Source organism: Heliangelus exortis, chromosome 21 (assembly GCF_036169615.1).
Source record: "Heliangelus exortis chromosome 21, bHelExo1.hap1, whole genome shotgun sequence".
NCBI lineage: Eukaryota > Metazoa > Chordata > Aves > Apodiformes > Trochilidae > Heliangelus > Heliangelus exortis.
In genome coordinates, this window is record NC_092442.1 from 3,644,490 (window position 1) to 3,661,529 (window position 17,040).

Consider the following 17,040-nt stretch of genomic DNA (forward strand, 5'->3'; position numbering starts at 1 on the left):
GTTTTGTAGTGCTTAAGCAGGAGACTTTTTCACACCCTGGCTTTCTCTCTTTTCTGGAGTCAGCTGTTGCATAGTTCCCCAATCCTTTTTCACACTGTGGTGATCAGCAGAAGTGAGGGCACGGTTCTAAGTCAACTGGGACTTTTTCTAAAACTGTCCCTGCTTGTTTAGACCTTCTGCTGGTGTCTGGGTGACCCTTGGTCCCTGAGTGTGCAGAGTTACCAAGTACATTTGCCTGGCAGAGCTTGCTGTTCCCTCAGCTTTGCATTCTGTACCTCACTGTGGGCAGAGTGCACAAAAATTTGTTTTCAGTGTTGCTCCTCTGCTTGCTTTTAAGCACAGGTAATAATTTTTTAACCTGAAAAACGCTGTAACTATAGAGCCAAGGAACAGAGGATGCAGAATTAATGGGACTGATGATGAATTAATTAACTTTGCAGATGCTTGCAGAGGTCACAGAACCATCACCCTGACTTTTTTGGAAATGAGAGAGTCCAAGCTTAGCGTCAGCGTTTTAAACTCCTGGGGGTGAATGACAGGGAATGCAATACACACCCTTCCCCTCCCAACAGTCTCATTAGATTTGTGCACTCGTATATTTTTTTAAAAACCCAAATTTATAGTAACTTCTCAAACCAAATCTTGTGCTGTTTTTATCCTTTTAGTACTTGATGATCAAGTTCCTGTGTACAAGACAAGAGAGCGCCGAGCGCTTGGGGGTCCAAGGCCTGAGTGTTCTTGGCTACCTGCGACCCATGAGGGATGAGCCCAGCAGCAGTATGAACTGCTTGCAGTGCAGGAAAACTGATGATGAGACAGTTTGTGGCACAACTCTGCTCCTGAAGACACTTCATTTCATCCAGCAGCTGGCACAGGACCTGGTATTTTTACTCCTTAGTGTTGGGTTTTTTTTTTTTAAAGCATTTATTTGCCACGCTAAAAGTAATAAGGCTGTGGAATTGGGGCTGGGTAAAGAAAATCTTGCTGCTAGGTACTAGTAACTGCTAGGTACTAATAACTGTCAAAACCATGCTATGAAGGAAAAAAAAAGTTGCTGAAAAATAGCATTCTGTGTATGTTTACTGACACTGACTAGGACTATGCTGACTTTGGGTCCAGAAGAGACTTAAGCCCCATTTTCCAGCACCATGTTCCTATGCTGAATGAAGCAGACTGAGCAAAAGGATGCTCTGCTGTCTCTTAGATAATGTAACTATTTCTGAAGCAGGGATGGGGAAAATCATTTAGAGAGGTAGCTAGAAAATTGCATAGATTAAAGCATGTCCTCCTTTTAGCTGAAATAATTCTGTAAACATCTAGTGTGAGGTGTATGAAGCTGATGTGTGCTGGTGAATGCCAGCATGGTGCTCACTGCTTCTGAGGACAGGTGTCAAAACCATGTTTTGTTCATCCAGCCTGTGCTTTCTCAGCTTCAGTTCTGAGCCACAAGCAGTCTACCTTTGGCCATTATTTCAGTCAAATTAGATCAAGAGGTAGAGGTTGTGAGGTCTTTCAGTGGTGGAGGACAAACATCTGAGAAGAGAAGAAAGAGAGCTTGTTAGTAGCTCTGTGAAGGGGAAGTTTTCAGCAGGGTCTGTCACATTTAGACACTGAAATATCCATGAAAGAATTTCCACTGGCATTCATGTTAGCTGCAAACTGATAGGAGACCTGGCTGCTCAGGGATGTACTTTGGAGAAATGTGTCCTGTACAGAGTTAATGTTCCAATCCTGCATTTTCTTTTTTAAGGTTCAGCAGAAGGAGAGTGGATTAAAATACAAGTCATTTTTAGATTTCACAGGCCTTGATTTGCAGCTGTTCTGGAATTTTTATAATAAACTTCACCAAAAGTAAGTCACTTCTTTCCTGTGTGGTTCAGCACTAATCTGTGTGTGTGTATATATATAAATAAAGTATGCTTGCTTTAGCTGGAGCAGTTTCTTCTCCCTAAACGACATCATTTACATAAATAACATTTTCCTACTGCTGCCATATGGGGCTTTAACTATCATAGCATATAGAAACTTTAGATGTAGATTAATTTAGCTGGTAGCTATGGGGTTTTTTTGCTCTATACTCAATGTCTTTCATATGTCTGAGGTAGCAACTTTCATAGCATGCTCTTTTGAACCCAAAAGATTCTATTTTCTAGTTTTTGTTCTGTTTGTTTTATGCTTTTTTACAGCCCAAGGGAGGAATGTATCTTTGCTCAAACATTGCTATTGCAGCTTCTCCAGAGCTGCTTCTCAGTTCTTACTGGAGACAATAAAACTGCTAAACCTCAAGAAACTTCTCAGAGCAAAACATCTGGTCACACTGAAGCTGCACAAGAGCTTTATAGACATTTGTGTGAAGGTAATTTACATTTACAATTTACATACATTTTTGTCTGCTTTGGTTTATGAGTGTGTTACAATAGTTAGAGGTTGGGAAAAGATGTTTATTCCTAGAGGCCAAGTCAGTTACTGTTCCTTTGTTTCTTCTTGAGGTCAGACTGTGCTTTTTAGTCTATCACAGTGAAACTGGACTTGACCCTATGAAATTGTTTTATATCCTTTCTGTGGTCTGGAAACAGCTGCAATAGAAAGCTTTTTTTTTGATGTGTTACTTGCTTGAAGCAGCAGGGAAGGTGATTTTGTCACTCCAGTGTTACTGGAGTGCATTTATTTCTAATATTTCATATCAATAGAAATAATCTTACAAGGAGCCTACAGGGAAGAGTCTGGAGTCAGTGAAAAGAATGGGAATGACATGAATTAATTGGAAATAGGATGGCACCCTTTCTATTCAAGTAGATTTTTTTTAATTGCCTGAAAAGCAAGCTAGAGATAAACCAGTTTGTATAGAATCTGTCATATCTTGAAAACTTCACTAGCTTTGATAGCTGTCAAGTCTGAAGCTCCTAGAATTAATTTTCTTGATAAATAAACTTAGAAATTTTTTTGTACTAAGATTAAAAAAGTTTCCCTTTATTTTTTGCATTACAAGGGCCTGAAGTTGTGCAAGAGAACACGTTTACTGCAGTCATGCCTAGCACATTAGATGGAGTATTAATTAATTAATTTGAACTTTAATTTTGCTTTTTTTTTCTTTTATGAGCAGTAGTGGATACGGGGGACAGTAGCTTCATGCCCATGAAAATGCTAAAAGAGGAAGTTAAGAACACCTTACTCAGTGGAGCAGCAATCTTTTTCCCAGACAGACAAACCAGGAGACACCAGCTCTTCACCATGATGGTAAAGCATTAAATGAGAAATTCATTGCTCAGTACCTGCTTTCTTTATGCAGAAAAGGGGAAAAATCTGAGTTCTTGTTGTCAAATAATGTGTACTGTGTCCCATTGAAGTAAAAATCCTTTTTTTCTTTGCTTCTTTCTACCCTTCCCCCTCTCTCTCTCTGCAGCTTATCCAAAGAAAGAGGAGCTAACCCTGCCTTTCTTGCCAAAAATGAATAGTAGAATGCAGAAATTACAATTCTTTCTCACAGAGGAGGGAAACAGAACGTGTAAAAATAAATCTTTTTCCTTTTCTAGAAAAACATCACTGAGCAAGAACATAAGCAATCTGTTCATCTTGCCTTCAGGTCCTTGTGTACCCACTTCAGGTAAGGGGTCTTGAAATTGAGAAGAATTGGTACCCCACATCTGTTAATAAATTCATATTTAATCCATTTTAGAAATGTAATTCCCATGGAAAATAAATCTCTAAAAATAATAAACTGACTTTGCTTTATAAAGGATGTTATTACTATTTAAGAAACTTATTAACTGAATAGCTATATAAGATGATGTCCAAGAATTACAGGTGGTGCTGAATTCACTGCTCATAGGCTTCTCCTAGGCTGTTTTCTAATTTTTTAAGTGATTATTTATCCATGGTGATTATTGGTATTGATTTAATCAGTTTAGAGTCATCAGAACCCAAACTCTTAATTTTCATAGTAATGATACAATAGGATCTCCACACATTTGTCTCAAGGATAACTAAATTTGTGTTTAGGAACTGTAATGCTTGGTGTTGGTTAGTAAGAAGATGTTTGTTTTGCAGTGATCAGGATCCAGGTGGCCTCTTATTATTACCAGAGAAAGGAGTTTCTGCCAATTTTGGTATAAATGAAGTGCTGGCAGTCATGGAAACCCTTCTGCTGGTGGCAGCAAGAGAGGTAACTGCCTTTGCACTGTTCTTCCTACTCTTTCTCATGATTTTTGTATGCACTCAAACATGAGCTGGATGCCTGAGATGGATGATAATTAATCAGCTTTCCTATCCTGCTGGATAAAAAAAAATTATGGTTATTCAGATCTGTAGGATTAGGCTTTGCAACCAAATGAAATGTTTTTTTGTAAGCATTAATGTTTCATAGTAGTTGATAAGTCATGTATAAGACAAGGAAATTTTCCACAGCACTGAAAAGACTTCATGGCACCCTGGCAGCACTAGGAAGCAGAAATAGTCATCCCAGATTGAGAGGTTAGAATAGGTTGTGCCACTAAGGGAGGTGTAAATGCAGGATGGGCATTCACAAAAAATGGGCATTCACAAAAAATGTAAAAAAAAAATGTTCTGAGAATACTGAGGCTCCTATGTAGCTATTCCTACTTAAATTGTGATTTATCAAACCAAAATGGATTAGTTGCTTTATCCTGTTATATTCTGCTTCTCAGTTGCATTTAATCTTTTTCTGTGGGATGATAATGTCCATCACAGTTTTCTTAGTACTTCCTATGTCATTCTGCAGCAGAGAAGGATGTCCTTTTGTTTATATTCTTTATTTTTCAGTGTGAAATGATGATGCTGGATGTTGCACAACAAGAGAGTGGCACAGTCTTGTCTTCCTTGTTCTGGTCTGTTCAGGGTAGCCTCCTTTCATGGTGCTACCTGCAGCTTAAGGGTAGTGAAAATTCCACCAAGGATCTTGCAGTGGAAATACTCAAAAACTGTAAGTGTTGGGGTTGAATGCAGAATTAAGCATGGTGCAATACAGGGCTTAAAAATGTGATTTTTAAATTTATTTAAAAATAAATAAAATAAATAAATAAATAAATAAAATAAATAAAAAATTATTTAAAAATAAATTTTTAAAATCACATTTTAAATGTGATTTACCAATTTTGGGAAATTGCAGAATAAAAAGGGTTCACCAGTGGTTGCTTGAGGCACACTCATAACTGTCACAGCATTTCTGGTCTCTAGGAAGGGATTTGTAGACATCCTGAGTAAATTTGAATTTTATCTCTTCAGAATCTTCAGAAAACAGTTACTTTTGGGGGTCAAATACTGAAAAAAAAATCCACAGAACCCAAACAACAGTTGCAGAGTTTCATTTGAATAATTTGGCTTCTTTAGATGTCCCTTATTTTGATAAGCTCCTGTGTGGTAATGTAGATTTTCTTAGATATTTGTGATCAACAGAAGAAAAAACTTAAGAAGCTGGGCACTTCTAAGGGGTGTTTTGTTACAGTGTTTTGGTCTTATTTCTTTTTTCTTAAATGCAGGAGCTCAGTATTGAGCAATTAATTGGGCCAAATACTTAATACAGGTGTAACCATGTAAATTTCCTTCATGTTAATGACATTTGTGTATAAATAAGCTTGTTGTGTTCCTGTCCTGTATTTAAAAATGGGGAAAGGCTATACCTAAAAATTACTAGCCTTGCTTGCCTGCCTTCCTCAGCTGTGTAGGGAGGCTACTGGATATCCTGAGACTGTTCAAACAATCTGGGTGTGTTTGATTACATTACCCATCACTCATCTTTTTTTTTTTTTTACTATCATTGATAAGCATGACTTGTTTCCACAATAGAAATACCACAGAGAACTTCTCTGAAATATTTTCACTCCTGAATGGCACTTGCTTGGGGCAGCAGGTGCCTTTCCTGCTGTCCCTCTGTGTGCAGATCACCGTGCACTTGAAGTGATTGTGATAGCAAATCCATAAGGTGGCTATTAAGAGTTTGTTGTTGTTTTTTTTTCTCTTTTTAGATGTGGGCCAGTTCCTGTCAAATATCAGAACGATTTTGCAGTCACTTTTATCTCAGTATAGTGGCAAAACAATAGTAGAAAAAATAAGTAACTCTGTCTTTGCTATGGCAACTCGTCAGCTGGTAAGTGACCCTGGGGATTTTGTTCTGCTCCTGGGGGACATGTCCATGGGGATGTGGATTTTCCTGACACTTGTGTTTCCTCCTAGGTCATCTTCTTGTTGGATTTTTGCACTTTAGACATTCCATACTGTACTCTGCTACAGGAATTCAGCACTTTGATAGAACCACTGAAAAGCCTTTGTAGTGAGCCTCATAAGGTAAATAGATACAGACTCAGTTAAGTACAGTGAGGCAAAAGTAAAATTGCAAGACAGGCATAAAAAACTCTGATGATTCTGTGGGCACACATTTGAAGTGAGCTGCAGAGCTTCTAAAAGCATGGGATGTGTAATGAAATATTGAGTGAAGAACTAGAAATACATCTGTAATGATATGGAAGGTGAGCATAGTGACCAGAAAGTACAACTGGAATGAGAAGCCTAGAAGGGAGATAGGGAAGAGGGATTCTGAGGGTGAAAGAATAAAATAGTATGTGCTTAATTAACATTTTTAGCTTCCTTGCTTGTGGTGATGCATATAAAGTCTGGATGCCTGTAGTGTAGATGTTTAAATCTGCATTAATTATCCAGACTTATTCAGTGTTACCACTGGGCTGAGATTGTCTTCCCTGGCAGCCAAGATGAATTTTGCTTTACAAGTTCCTCTTTACCATGATTATCAAGGGATGTGTATGGTGAAATTCTACCTTGTATATACATCTGGCAGCATGAAAGTATAGTCACAAAAATCTAGTGTTGCAATTTTAAATTTCTTTTTTTTTTAAATGCTTTACTTTTTTATCTCAAGACTGCATTTTTGTTCTACAGATGGAAATGGAAAGCTGGCAGCAAGAGCAGCCAGTGGTGTTGAGAACATGGACAATGGAATCCCCTCATAACTATGAAAATAATTGCCATGAAGTCTCAGTCTTCCTGTGTCATGGGGCAACATACTTTGAGGTGGAATTTGATGAAAAATGTGAAACTGAAAGGAGGTAATTTAATCTTGTGCTGTGCTAGATTCCAGTGTCTGTGTGCAGAGGGACAACTCGTCTTGGAATATGCAAGGAGTACTTTTTGCACTCCAAGCATGCTATTTCAGTTTCTTTGTTGTCCTGCATGTTATACAAATCATTTTGGATGACTTCTCATGCTGATGTGCAGAATTTTGTACATATGAATTTTGCTTCCTTTGGCTTTGATCTGTTTTGTATTAATGCTGTGACCAGCACAGTTTCTGCTTGGGGTATTTATTCTGCCCTCTTTAGACAAAACTATTGGCTTGGGTTTCTTTTGGTAACATGTCAGGCTACTGCTTAAAAACCTTCCAGATTGATAAAATTAGCACCCATTACCAATTCTGAAGGGTTGGGAAAGTTCTGCAAGGAAGCAGATCTGTATTGCTGTTATTTTATTGAAATATGAAATAAATTCCTTAGCAGTCATCTGCAGCAATACAGGTGTGGTTCAAAAAGATGTGACAGGGTACTCTGAGATGCAGTGCTTGTGAAAAGCCAAAAGCAAACATTTCCCCCCAAAACTTAAGAAGTAAATTTGGAAGTAATGATTGCAATTTTCACAGGTATGATTATCTGGAGTTTACTGATGCCAGAGGTGCAAAAACTCGTTACGATACAAAGGTTGGCACTGAGAAGTGGCCTAAGGTGAGCACCTTTCAAATTCTCAACCAAGTGATACAACCAATCTTAGGAAATTCTTATGATTCTTTTGGAAAACTTATTGTCTAAAAAGTTGTGGGCTTCCATGGGTGTGTGTTTATTCCCTCTCAAGGGTGGGTGGGGTGCAGGAGGTGAGAAAGAAAGTCTGAAATGATGCAAGTAGAAGGAGTGAATGAGTAAAGAATCCTTCTTTGTTGCTGTTCTCAAAGGAGCAGTCAGTCAAAAAGGAAAATAATAATAATCATGTTTAACAGCCAGTAGCTACAAGAGTTAAAAGAGTAAAAAAAAGGGTGGACACTGCCCTCACAGTTTTTTACATCACGAGACAAGTGTAGTGCTCCCTGCAGCAATGCCCTTTATTCAGTGACATCTACTCATATGGGATGCTTCTCTATTGTTTTATGGCTCCAACTGCTAAAGCTTAATTATCTATACATTTCTCATGAAGCTAATGAGTAGAAATGTTACCTGCTTAGAACTGTGGGCTTCTCATTCAGATGGTGGGGGAACTTAGCTCTGTTATGGACAGAACGTAATACTGAAAAAAAAGCAGGAGTTGCTGAAGGAAATTCATGACCCTGAAACGTCTTCCTGTCATCTACATTTGGCAAAATGACTGTTTTGTTGCTCTGTAGAAAGTGACCTTTAAGGCTGGCCCACGGCTGCAGTTTCTCTTTCACTCTGACAGCAGTAATAATGAGTGGGGCTACAAGTTCTCAGTCACTGCTTACGGCCTCCCCGACGTCGCCGTTTCTTGGGGTTTGGATTTGCAGCTCCTCGTTTCCCGGTTGATGGGGCGCTTGGCTTCCCGAAGCATGGCCCTGAAATCCCTACGAGGTGAGTGCTCTGAGGGGCTCCAAATGTTGTGGTACCATCAAAAGAGAAGGTGCATGGAGCTTATGTTTCCAATTCCCTTGTGAGAATTCTGGGCCCCTCAGTTTAGGGAGGATATCGAGGTCCTGGAGCAGATCCAAAGGAGGCAACTGGGCTGGTGAAGGGACTGGAGCACAGATCCTATGAGGAGAGGCTGAGGGAGCTGGGGGTGTTGAGGCTGGAGAAGAGGAGGCTCAGGGGAGACCTCATCACTCTCTACAACTCCCTGAAAGGAGGTTGGAGCCAGGGGGGGGTTGGGCTCTTTTCCCAGGCAACTCTCAGCAAGACAAGAGGGCACAAGAGGTCTCAAGTTGTGCCAGGGGAGGTTTAGGTTGGACATTAGAAAGAATTTCTTTAGGGAGAGGGTGATCAGCCATTGGAATGGGCTGCCCAGGGAAGGGGTGGATTCTCCATCCCTGGAGATATTTCAAAAGAGCCTGGATGTGGCACTCAGTGCCATGGGCTGGGAACTGCAGTGGGAGTGGATCAAGGGTTGGACTTGATGAGCTCTGAGGTCCCTTCCAACCCAGCCCATTCTATGATTCTGTGATTCTCTGAAGTGCCTTCTGCATTCTGAAGATGAGGCGATCGCTGGGTTGCGGCTCAACTGAGTTTGGTCGTTGAGCTGTGTTAAGTCTTTTGTGCAACCTCTGTGCAACAAGCTTGAGCACTGTTCTGTGAGAATACTCTGAAAATGTCCCAGGGATCACTGGGATTTTTCTGGTAGTGAGAAGCCAATATTAGGAAGAGAGGAAAATAATCATACTAAGATGGATTACGTTTATGAAGTAATATCATAGTTTGTCCAATCAAATAAGTTTGCCTAATTCCTGAAATTAAGCCCACTTGGGATTTGAGTCACTGAAGTTTATTAAAATACAAAATGTGAGATAAGAAAAACAAAGAGGAGTTAATCATTTAATTTCAAAGCCAGAATGCTTCTGGCTATTTGCTTAAATCTGAATTCATTCACCATTTTGGAGAAATTAAACAAAGTTCAAGAGTTCTTGCTACCATCAGGTGGTCAGTACTTATCTTGGCAAATCAGGCAGGTATTTACCTGGGAATTTAGGGAACTAATTGTAGTGTTCTTATCATAGAATGTTTTCTTGCTGTGTAAAAATCTTTTAAAGCCTTTTGCAAACCGTAGAATTTCTATGGTTATAAATGCAGTGGAAATGTTTAATTTAAAGTCCTTTCACAATGTAATATAAAAATGTCACTGTAAGATAAAGTATTGATGCTGTATATTGGTTTTCTGCACTACTTTAGAGGACCAGAAGGTAGAGAATGCTGCTAAATTACTTGTTCAGTCTATTTGCATTACCTCTACTTTATTTTTTTCCCCCCTACTGGATATTCCACATTTATCATTCTCATTAATCTGTAAGAATGGATGAAAATATTTAGCAACTGATGTTTCTCTTCTGAATTTCTTGCAGATTTAGGTAGTGAGGCAGATTTGCCTCCTGTGAAAGCAACATCAGTTCTTAATTCTCCTCTGTGGAAACCTGTCTTCAGGCATCAGATGTGTCCTGAGGCACTCCTGGGAGCCACTCAAAGCAGGAGACTCCACAAGGATAAAACAGAGGTACTTACACCACACCTTTGCTCCCACTGGCATGACATCTCTGTCACACACTTTCAAGCAGACTTAATTAGCTGAAACCTCCTTAAGCACATGTTCTTGTGCTGTATAACAACACAGTTTTTATAACTTGCCCTGTTTAATTCAGATATGGAGAAGAGAAGCTGCTCTTCTGTGCCCTTTGATTCGTTTCCATTTTCATAGTCATGGAATGGTTGGGAGGGACCTTCAGGGACCATCTAGTTCAACCCCTCTGCCATGCACAGGGATGTCTTTCACTAGGTCAGCTTCCAGGTTGACTTAGTTGTAGAAATGAGCTGCAATTATTTTTCAGATTAAAGTAAATGTTTCTTTCCAGGCTAGGAGCTCTCACCAAGACGACTGCCGTAACTTTCTCATCGACTTTGCAAAATCAGATCCTGCCCAGGATTTCAGTGGGCAAAAATCTGAACTTTTCAAAGGACTTATTCAGGCATGTAAAAAACAGACCCCAAAGACAGATATAGTTGCTGGTTCTACTGTTGATCAAGCTGTGAACTCAACATTTGCTGCTTTGGTGTATCTCACTCCAGATTTATATGAGAAGCTTCAAAAATATGGTAACTCTAACATTAGACTATCTTAATAATGAAGACTTAAAAATTGTAAGAGGTTGTCTTAGAGCTGAGTCTATAAGCTTTGAAAAATCAGTTTATTGTGATGATTTTAAAAAGATGTTCTCTGAAAAGAGGGCAGCCTTTAGTTAGACTACCTAAGCCTTATCTGTAGAGTGTGCAGCCCACCCAAGTGGGTATTGCCTTTGGTCACTGCCTCTGGCTGCCAGTTGATTTCATTTGCTGAGTAAGAAAAAAAAACTGTGGGTACCTCAGGAAAATATTGAAGGGTGGAGCAAATACCCATTCTACTACTTTGTTAAAAGCTTTGTCTATTGGTCTTGCTGGGCAGGCTTATTTCAGGACCTGTGTTGATCTGTTCTGTGGGAAGTGTGTACAAGAGGTGCTGAAAGAGGAAGGGGGGGTTGGAAATAAATGGGAGAGGGAGGACCCTAAATAGGAATGTCTTTTTCTCTGTAGTTGTTAGGCCAGTTTTGATAAAAACTGTTTTGTCAGGTCTTTATTTTTTGTGAATTGATCTTGAAGGTCCATTCTGGAAATTCATAGCATAGAACAAAAAGGGGAAAAACAAAGATAATTAAATACATCTGTAGAGCTTCAAGTTAATACTAAGCATTTCTTGATTATTCTGATACCAGTTTGCATTAGTAATATTTGCATGGGTAGGAAGAGGTTTTTATTTCCATGACTGCAGGCATCACTTTTGGGAAGAGAAAGAAAGATACTCAAAATTTAGCTTTGCAAATAACTTTGTCAAGGTGCAGTTTATGTATTTAAGACATATGATAGTTGATAGTTTTTATTCCCAATTTTTCTTACAAGCATAATTCAAAGTATTGTCTAAGAGATGAAGGGAAGGCTCTAGCATGGTTTTAGTTAAGTAGTGAAGTTGTAATGGAGCTGTGAATAAACAGGACTCTCCTTTCTCTCATTTTCAGTCAACAGTGGAGGCAAGGTGCCTTTGAGTGATGAGTTTGCACAAGTATATTCCCTGGCTGATTCAATTAGAATATGGATGGTAAGATCACTCAGGAGGATATCTATGTCATTTACCTTAATAATTTACAATGCTGTAAAGGACTGTGGTAGAACCAGGTTTTCTTTCATTGATTCTAGGTCAACTATTTTCACCTAGGAAGAACATGTATTCACTTTTAAACTTTGAACTTAAACATGTAAATGCTTTCTTACACTCACTTCCTTCCCTTAGCCTCATTTGTATCATTATGAGTATTTGGGACTGAATTTGGCTCAAAATCAGTTAAATTTGTGTTATTAGGAAGATTTTTACATAGTTAGAGGTCTAGCATAGAAAGAAACCTGTCTTAAACATGATTCTCACAGTAATGCAGTGCTGACAGCTTCAGTTCAGAGATGTTTGCATCTCAGTGCTTGCTGGTTGATGTCATGATGCTTGTGGAGACATCTCATGACTAGATGTGTGTCTTTTCATGGATGGTGGGGGTAAAAGGGAAAGCTTCTTTTTCTTTTAGGGCTGATACAGATCCAATCATAAGACAGTGAAGAGTCTCAGCTTACAAACCTTGAGCATCACATCAGCATTACAAACCATGATATGAGGCTTGTTCTCTGCTCTAATAGTGTAGGTACTGGTCTTGTAGACTACTGGGTCTTTTATTCTGCAGTAGGGAACAGTAAATACTGTCATCTCTTTTTGACTTGAAGTTCCTTTACTGTGATGTCATCTCTATACTGCCTTGCTGTGTAGATATACAGGGGGATCTGTATTTTAACTATTTTAACATCCTCTCTACAGCTGGAAATGAAACAGAAATCCCTGATGGGCAGGGGAAATGATACAGAGGAGAAGCAGAACACAGAAACAAGTGAAGTCAACCCAGAAACTCTTGGTAAGTGCTGTCTTTCCAAATGTAAAGGCTTTCCAGGTAGCTTAGTAAAGCATTGCTTTGTCAGTCTTCCAGTTCTTGCTTTAAAAGTTAACTTAGCAACTGGGGTTACTTTTTAAGACCTAAGAAATAAACAAGTGTACAATGCATGAACTGCCTGGGTTTGTGTTCTGCTGTTTTTGCAGAGAATAGTGCATGAGAAAGTTCTGCAGGGAGTGACCTTTCACTTGGGTCACTTGGTTCTGAGCTTGCATGAATCTATTCTTATCACAATTAACTGCTCTTAGAATTGCAGTTGATTTTTAAATGTTTTATTATGGACTACTCTGTGCATTGACTACTATGGTTCAGTGTGATTAATCAAATATGGAAATCTAGAATTAAGTTATTGATAGTGTCATGATCAACATAATAAGATAAACAGCAATTTCCAGCTGTTCTGGCTCAGAAGAAACAAGAAGCAGGGGATAGCAAGTTTTGCATCTTACTGTTATTATCCTCACTCTTCCAATTTTTCTGCTGCAGCAAAACTTTGTATGCAGAAGAGCCTTTTGTTACTGAATTTTTTGCCTGTAAGAGCAAAGACGAAAGACTCTGCTTCAGAGAGTTTGGATTCCCAGGATCCTGAGGACATCCAACACTATGTCAGTGATAAAAACCAAAGAAAAGGTTCTGTTGTGGACACAGACTTCCAGGCAGCACACTCATTGTCTTCCAGTGAAGCAACTCATCCCATTTCAAAAGAGGGGGGCCAAATGACACAAGTTGATCTGAAGATGAAACAAGTTCCTGACCTCCTCCAAACAGAAGAAACATCTGCATTTCATAGTAAGGTGGCTGAAAACACAGCTTCCCAGCATGAAGAAATATCCTCACCTCCTTCCACTCCTACACGGAAATCTCAGTTCAGCAGGGGCAGACTGAGGCTGCTGTCCTTCAGATCAATGGAAGAGCCAAAAGCTGTGCCTACTGTGAAGGAGAAATATCCTTTATTGAAAAGCATATTAGACTTCATAAAGGATCAATCACTTTCACATGAAAGGTAAGCAAATTGAAAATGCTGCCAGTTATACAATACAGAAACTTCAGACCTTTTCAGGTGGAATAAAACATGTTCTAGCAGCAAGATAGCATTGAATGCAATTTTGTACATTGTTGTCAGATTTATGGATCAAATTTAAGTTATTCCCAACCATGCAGGGGCTCAGAGTATTCTTTCCTTTGGCTCACCTCTGTCATGTAAAACTTCAGAATGGGAAAAAAAAAATTACTGGGCTCTTTCTTCTCTTGCTCCCTAAGGTCTGTTTGCAGTGGCACTTTGCTTCTTTCCTACAAGCAGTGAGGATGTGGTATACTAGAAATCCTTGATGTCAAAAAGGGAATACTTGCATCTCTCATTAATTCTGAAAATGTAAAAGAAAAAAAGGAGATTTTTCAGTTCTCAAGTTGTTGATTTTAGCCTCTAAACCTTGGACTGGTGGAGGAAGTGTGGGATTCTGGTTGAAGCTTTAGCACTCACTCCAACTACTGAAATAAAATTGAGAAGTGTGATACCAAACTCCTACATAACTAGTTAAGCACTTCTTGAATTGTGACTTATTTGCATTATTTTAAGCACAATGTTTTCAAGTCCTCAGAGATGTTTTTTTTCCTTTCTTTAGTGTTTTAAAGGTTCTTGCTTTGAGAAAAGCCCAAGGGCAGAGCATCATGGAAGTGCTCAGGACAATCCGCCGGTGCCTGGACTCCCTTGGGCAGCCACACTGCTTTCATCCACCATGTGTGCTTTTTCTCTTAGAACTTCTGGCCTGCCAGAAAGATTTTACCAAGTAAGTCATTATTCAGACAACTTTCAGCCATGTGTCTTAGCCCTTGTGTTCTCCTAGTGATGTAAACTGACAAAGTCAGAAGTCACTGCTTTTTATTCCATATAGATAATAAAAATATGACCTGAGGATTAGTTTTTACACTCCCATGCATATCTTGCATGCTGCATTTTAAGAAAAATATTTTCAAGTGGGCCTTAGTTGTACAGCTGTTCATGCCAGCAGGTATGGTGTGGTGGAATCACAGTGCAAATACCTAAAAATGTCTTTACAATTCCAACCAGATCACAGCAAACTCAAGCACTGCAGAATCCTCAGTTATTGCTTTAATTACTGTTCCTTTCTAATTCTAGCTTGGTTTTTTTCTTGTCCAACAAAGCTGTAGTGATCTAACCCACTGAACTTTTAAATACTTAGGTAGCATCAACTCTTTAGAATTTTTGTGAACTTACTCTGTGCATAAAATTAATACCTACCTGGCTGAAGAGCTCACTTCCAAGAATGGTGCATGTTACATCTTGGGAGTCAAGCTTGCTTGATGTGTCTTGCTTGTCTGTGCATGTTCAGGAATTTTCCTAACTTGGGATGTGATACCAAGACAAGACCAATGTATATTGTGGGGTGGCATTTGTCTTCAAAGGTGCCAAACTGCATTTCAAACAAAACTAATGTCCTTCCCACTGCTAGGGCAGGTATAAGAGATTGTCTGCTTGTAAAATTTGCACAGGGCCCACTGGCTGAAGTGTAGCAGTGGGTGCAAGGCTACTAAACTGGGTCTTTTTAATTTTTAGCTACTTTGGAAACTTGGAGGGCTGTGGTGCTGAGCTGCACAAAGAGATTCGAGAGTCCTACTATCAGCTTGTTTTGTTCCTGGTAAATTCTGTGAAGGGATTTAGTACCATTAATGACAGGTACAGCACATTTCTTACATCATTTGCATCATATATATTTTTTCCTGTTCTTCCTCACCTCTTCCTTTATCATTTATTGTTTAATGCCTTAATTAAATTTCTCTTTGCATTATTTACAGATCTAAATAAGGAATCTTGACCTTGTGGTCAAAAATGCCAAATTATCTTTTTATTAATGCTCTGAAGGGAAGTACAATAAATTTATCAGTGTTTTGACTTTGGCTTATGGCATTCTGTAGTTATAATCCTGCAGTGTGTTTCTGAAGCTTAGTAATAAAATACTAGAAGCAGCAAATTTATTGTGGAATATTTTGGCAAGAGTAGTGTTACAGTGAAAACCACAATTTTGCAATAATGTTTTAACTGTGTAAAGCTTATTTTATTATAGCAATTGAGTTGAATTGGTGGGATTTGTAGCTGAGTGTCCTAGACAAATGAGAATTTTGTGACTATAGTGTCTGTCCCCCTGCTAATAACTTCCAAGCCCTTTGTTTGGTTTTAACTGAACGTGGCAAAAATTTCAAAGACAGCAAATTCCTGCAAATATAAAAAAAAAATGTACTGCAGATAAGAGACAGACTCTTGCTAATGCTCAGGCTGTAACATAAGCTCTGCCTCAACCTAATCCATAAAGGTAGCATTTTTATTTCAAATTACACTGGCTGTGCTTCTTGCTAAATTTGTAAGTTTATGCATTAGTAAACTGGAGTTTAATGGAGAGGAAAGCCTGGAAATCTGTGCACAGTGAATGTCTCCCTCTTGATCTCCAAATATTCAATTTTATCTTCAGGTAAGAGCAATCATGTTTTGTTGTCTTGGTTTTTATTTAGATCATTGCTTCCTGCCTTATCCTGTGTGCAGACAGCTGTTCTTCACCTTCTGGATATGAGCTGGGAACCAAGTGATCTTTCCTTCTTTGTGGAGATTCAGTTACCACATCTCCTCATGAGTACATCACAAGAAAACATAAGTATTCATGAAAGTGTCATTTGGTGAGTCAGGAGGAATGCAACTTTCATGTGATATAAAGCTGTTGATACCATTTTTACCTAGAAAAACTCCTAAACTTTGTGCTGGAACAAGCAATAAAGGTGCTCTTAACAAGTATGGCATAATTTTGGCCAGTACCCAAGGGCTTAGATTGAATTATTTGATTTTTTGCAGCCATTTTTTGCATTTTATTAGTGCAAAATCTAGTAAAATTTTATCCTTAACCTGACTGCTGCTGGAACACTTCACTTGTTTGGCAGTGTAGGAGGGGGGAGATAATGATGTTTCTTGCCTAGATAAATATCAAATGTTTTTAACACAGTTTGCAGCTTTATAGTAGTTGTGCTTTTTACACATGGGCCATATGAAAGCCAAAAAACTTTTAAAAAGTCTCATCTGATCTGTCAGCACTACCAAAAGCAGTTTTGGAAGTGCAGGCTTTCTGATTTTGCATCATGGGCCCCTGTGCTGTGTGTATTTAAGCACTTGTCACAGAGGCAAAAAGCAGAGTCTACATGGCCATTTATTATTAACCAAGCAAACTGGAGTCCTCAATATTTTATTTTTTTATCAGCATGTTACAGCATTTTGTTCTTCAAAAATCCACAAGTAT

At 38.8% G+C, this 17,040-nt stretch overlaps 1 protein-coding gene across 3 annotated transcripts in view; it reads left to right on the forward strand.

Annotated features, from left to right (window-relative positions):
* Positions 1-17,040, forward strand: part of ZZEF1 (zinc finger ZZ-type and EF-hand domain containing 1) — a 58,847-nt gene that overhangs the window by 16,884 nt on the left and 24,923 nt on the right. For all 3 annotated transcript variants that reach the window (XM_071765160.1, XM_071765161.1, XM_071765162.1), the window contains exons 13-32: positions 666-881; positions 1,751-1,851; positions 2,187-2,356; positions 3,104-3,237; positions 3,534-3,604; positions 4,048-4,162; positions 4,780-4,939; positions 5,982-6,103; positions 6,190-6,300; positions 6,910-7,076; positions 7,664-7,745; positions 8,396-8,597; positions 10,076-10,224; positions 10,580-10,820; positions 11,774-11,853; positions 12,613-12,706; positions 13,229-13,745; positions 14,365-14,529; positions 15,318-15,437; positions 16,268-16,429. In XM_071765160.1, the coding sequence (XP_071621261.1) occupies positions 666-881; positions 1,751-1,851; positions 2,187-2,356; positions 3,104-3,237; positions 3,534-3,604; positions 4,048-4,162; positions 4,780-4,939; positions 5,982-6,103; positions 6,190-6,300; positions 6,910-7,076; positions 7,664-7,745; positions 8,396-8,597; positions 10,076-10,224; positions 10,580-10,820; positions 11,774-11,853; positions 12,613-12,706; positions 13,229-13,745; positions 14,365-14,529; positions 15,318-15,437; positions 16,268-16,429 (3,179 nt within the window). The remainder of the gene's footprint in view (positions 1-665; positions 882-1,750; positions 1,852-2,186; positions 2,357-3,103; positions 3,238-3,533; positions 3,605-4,047; positions 4,163-4,779; positions 4,940-5,981; positions 6,104-6,189; positions 6,301-6,909; positions 7,077-7,663; positions 7,746-8,395; positions 8,598-10,075; positions 10,225-10,579; positions 10,821-11,773; positions 11,854-12,612; positions 12,707-13,228; positions 13,746-14,364; positions 14,530-15,317; positions 15,438-16,267; positions 16,430-17,040) is intronic.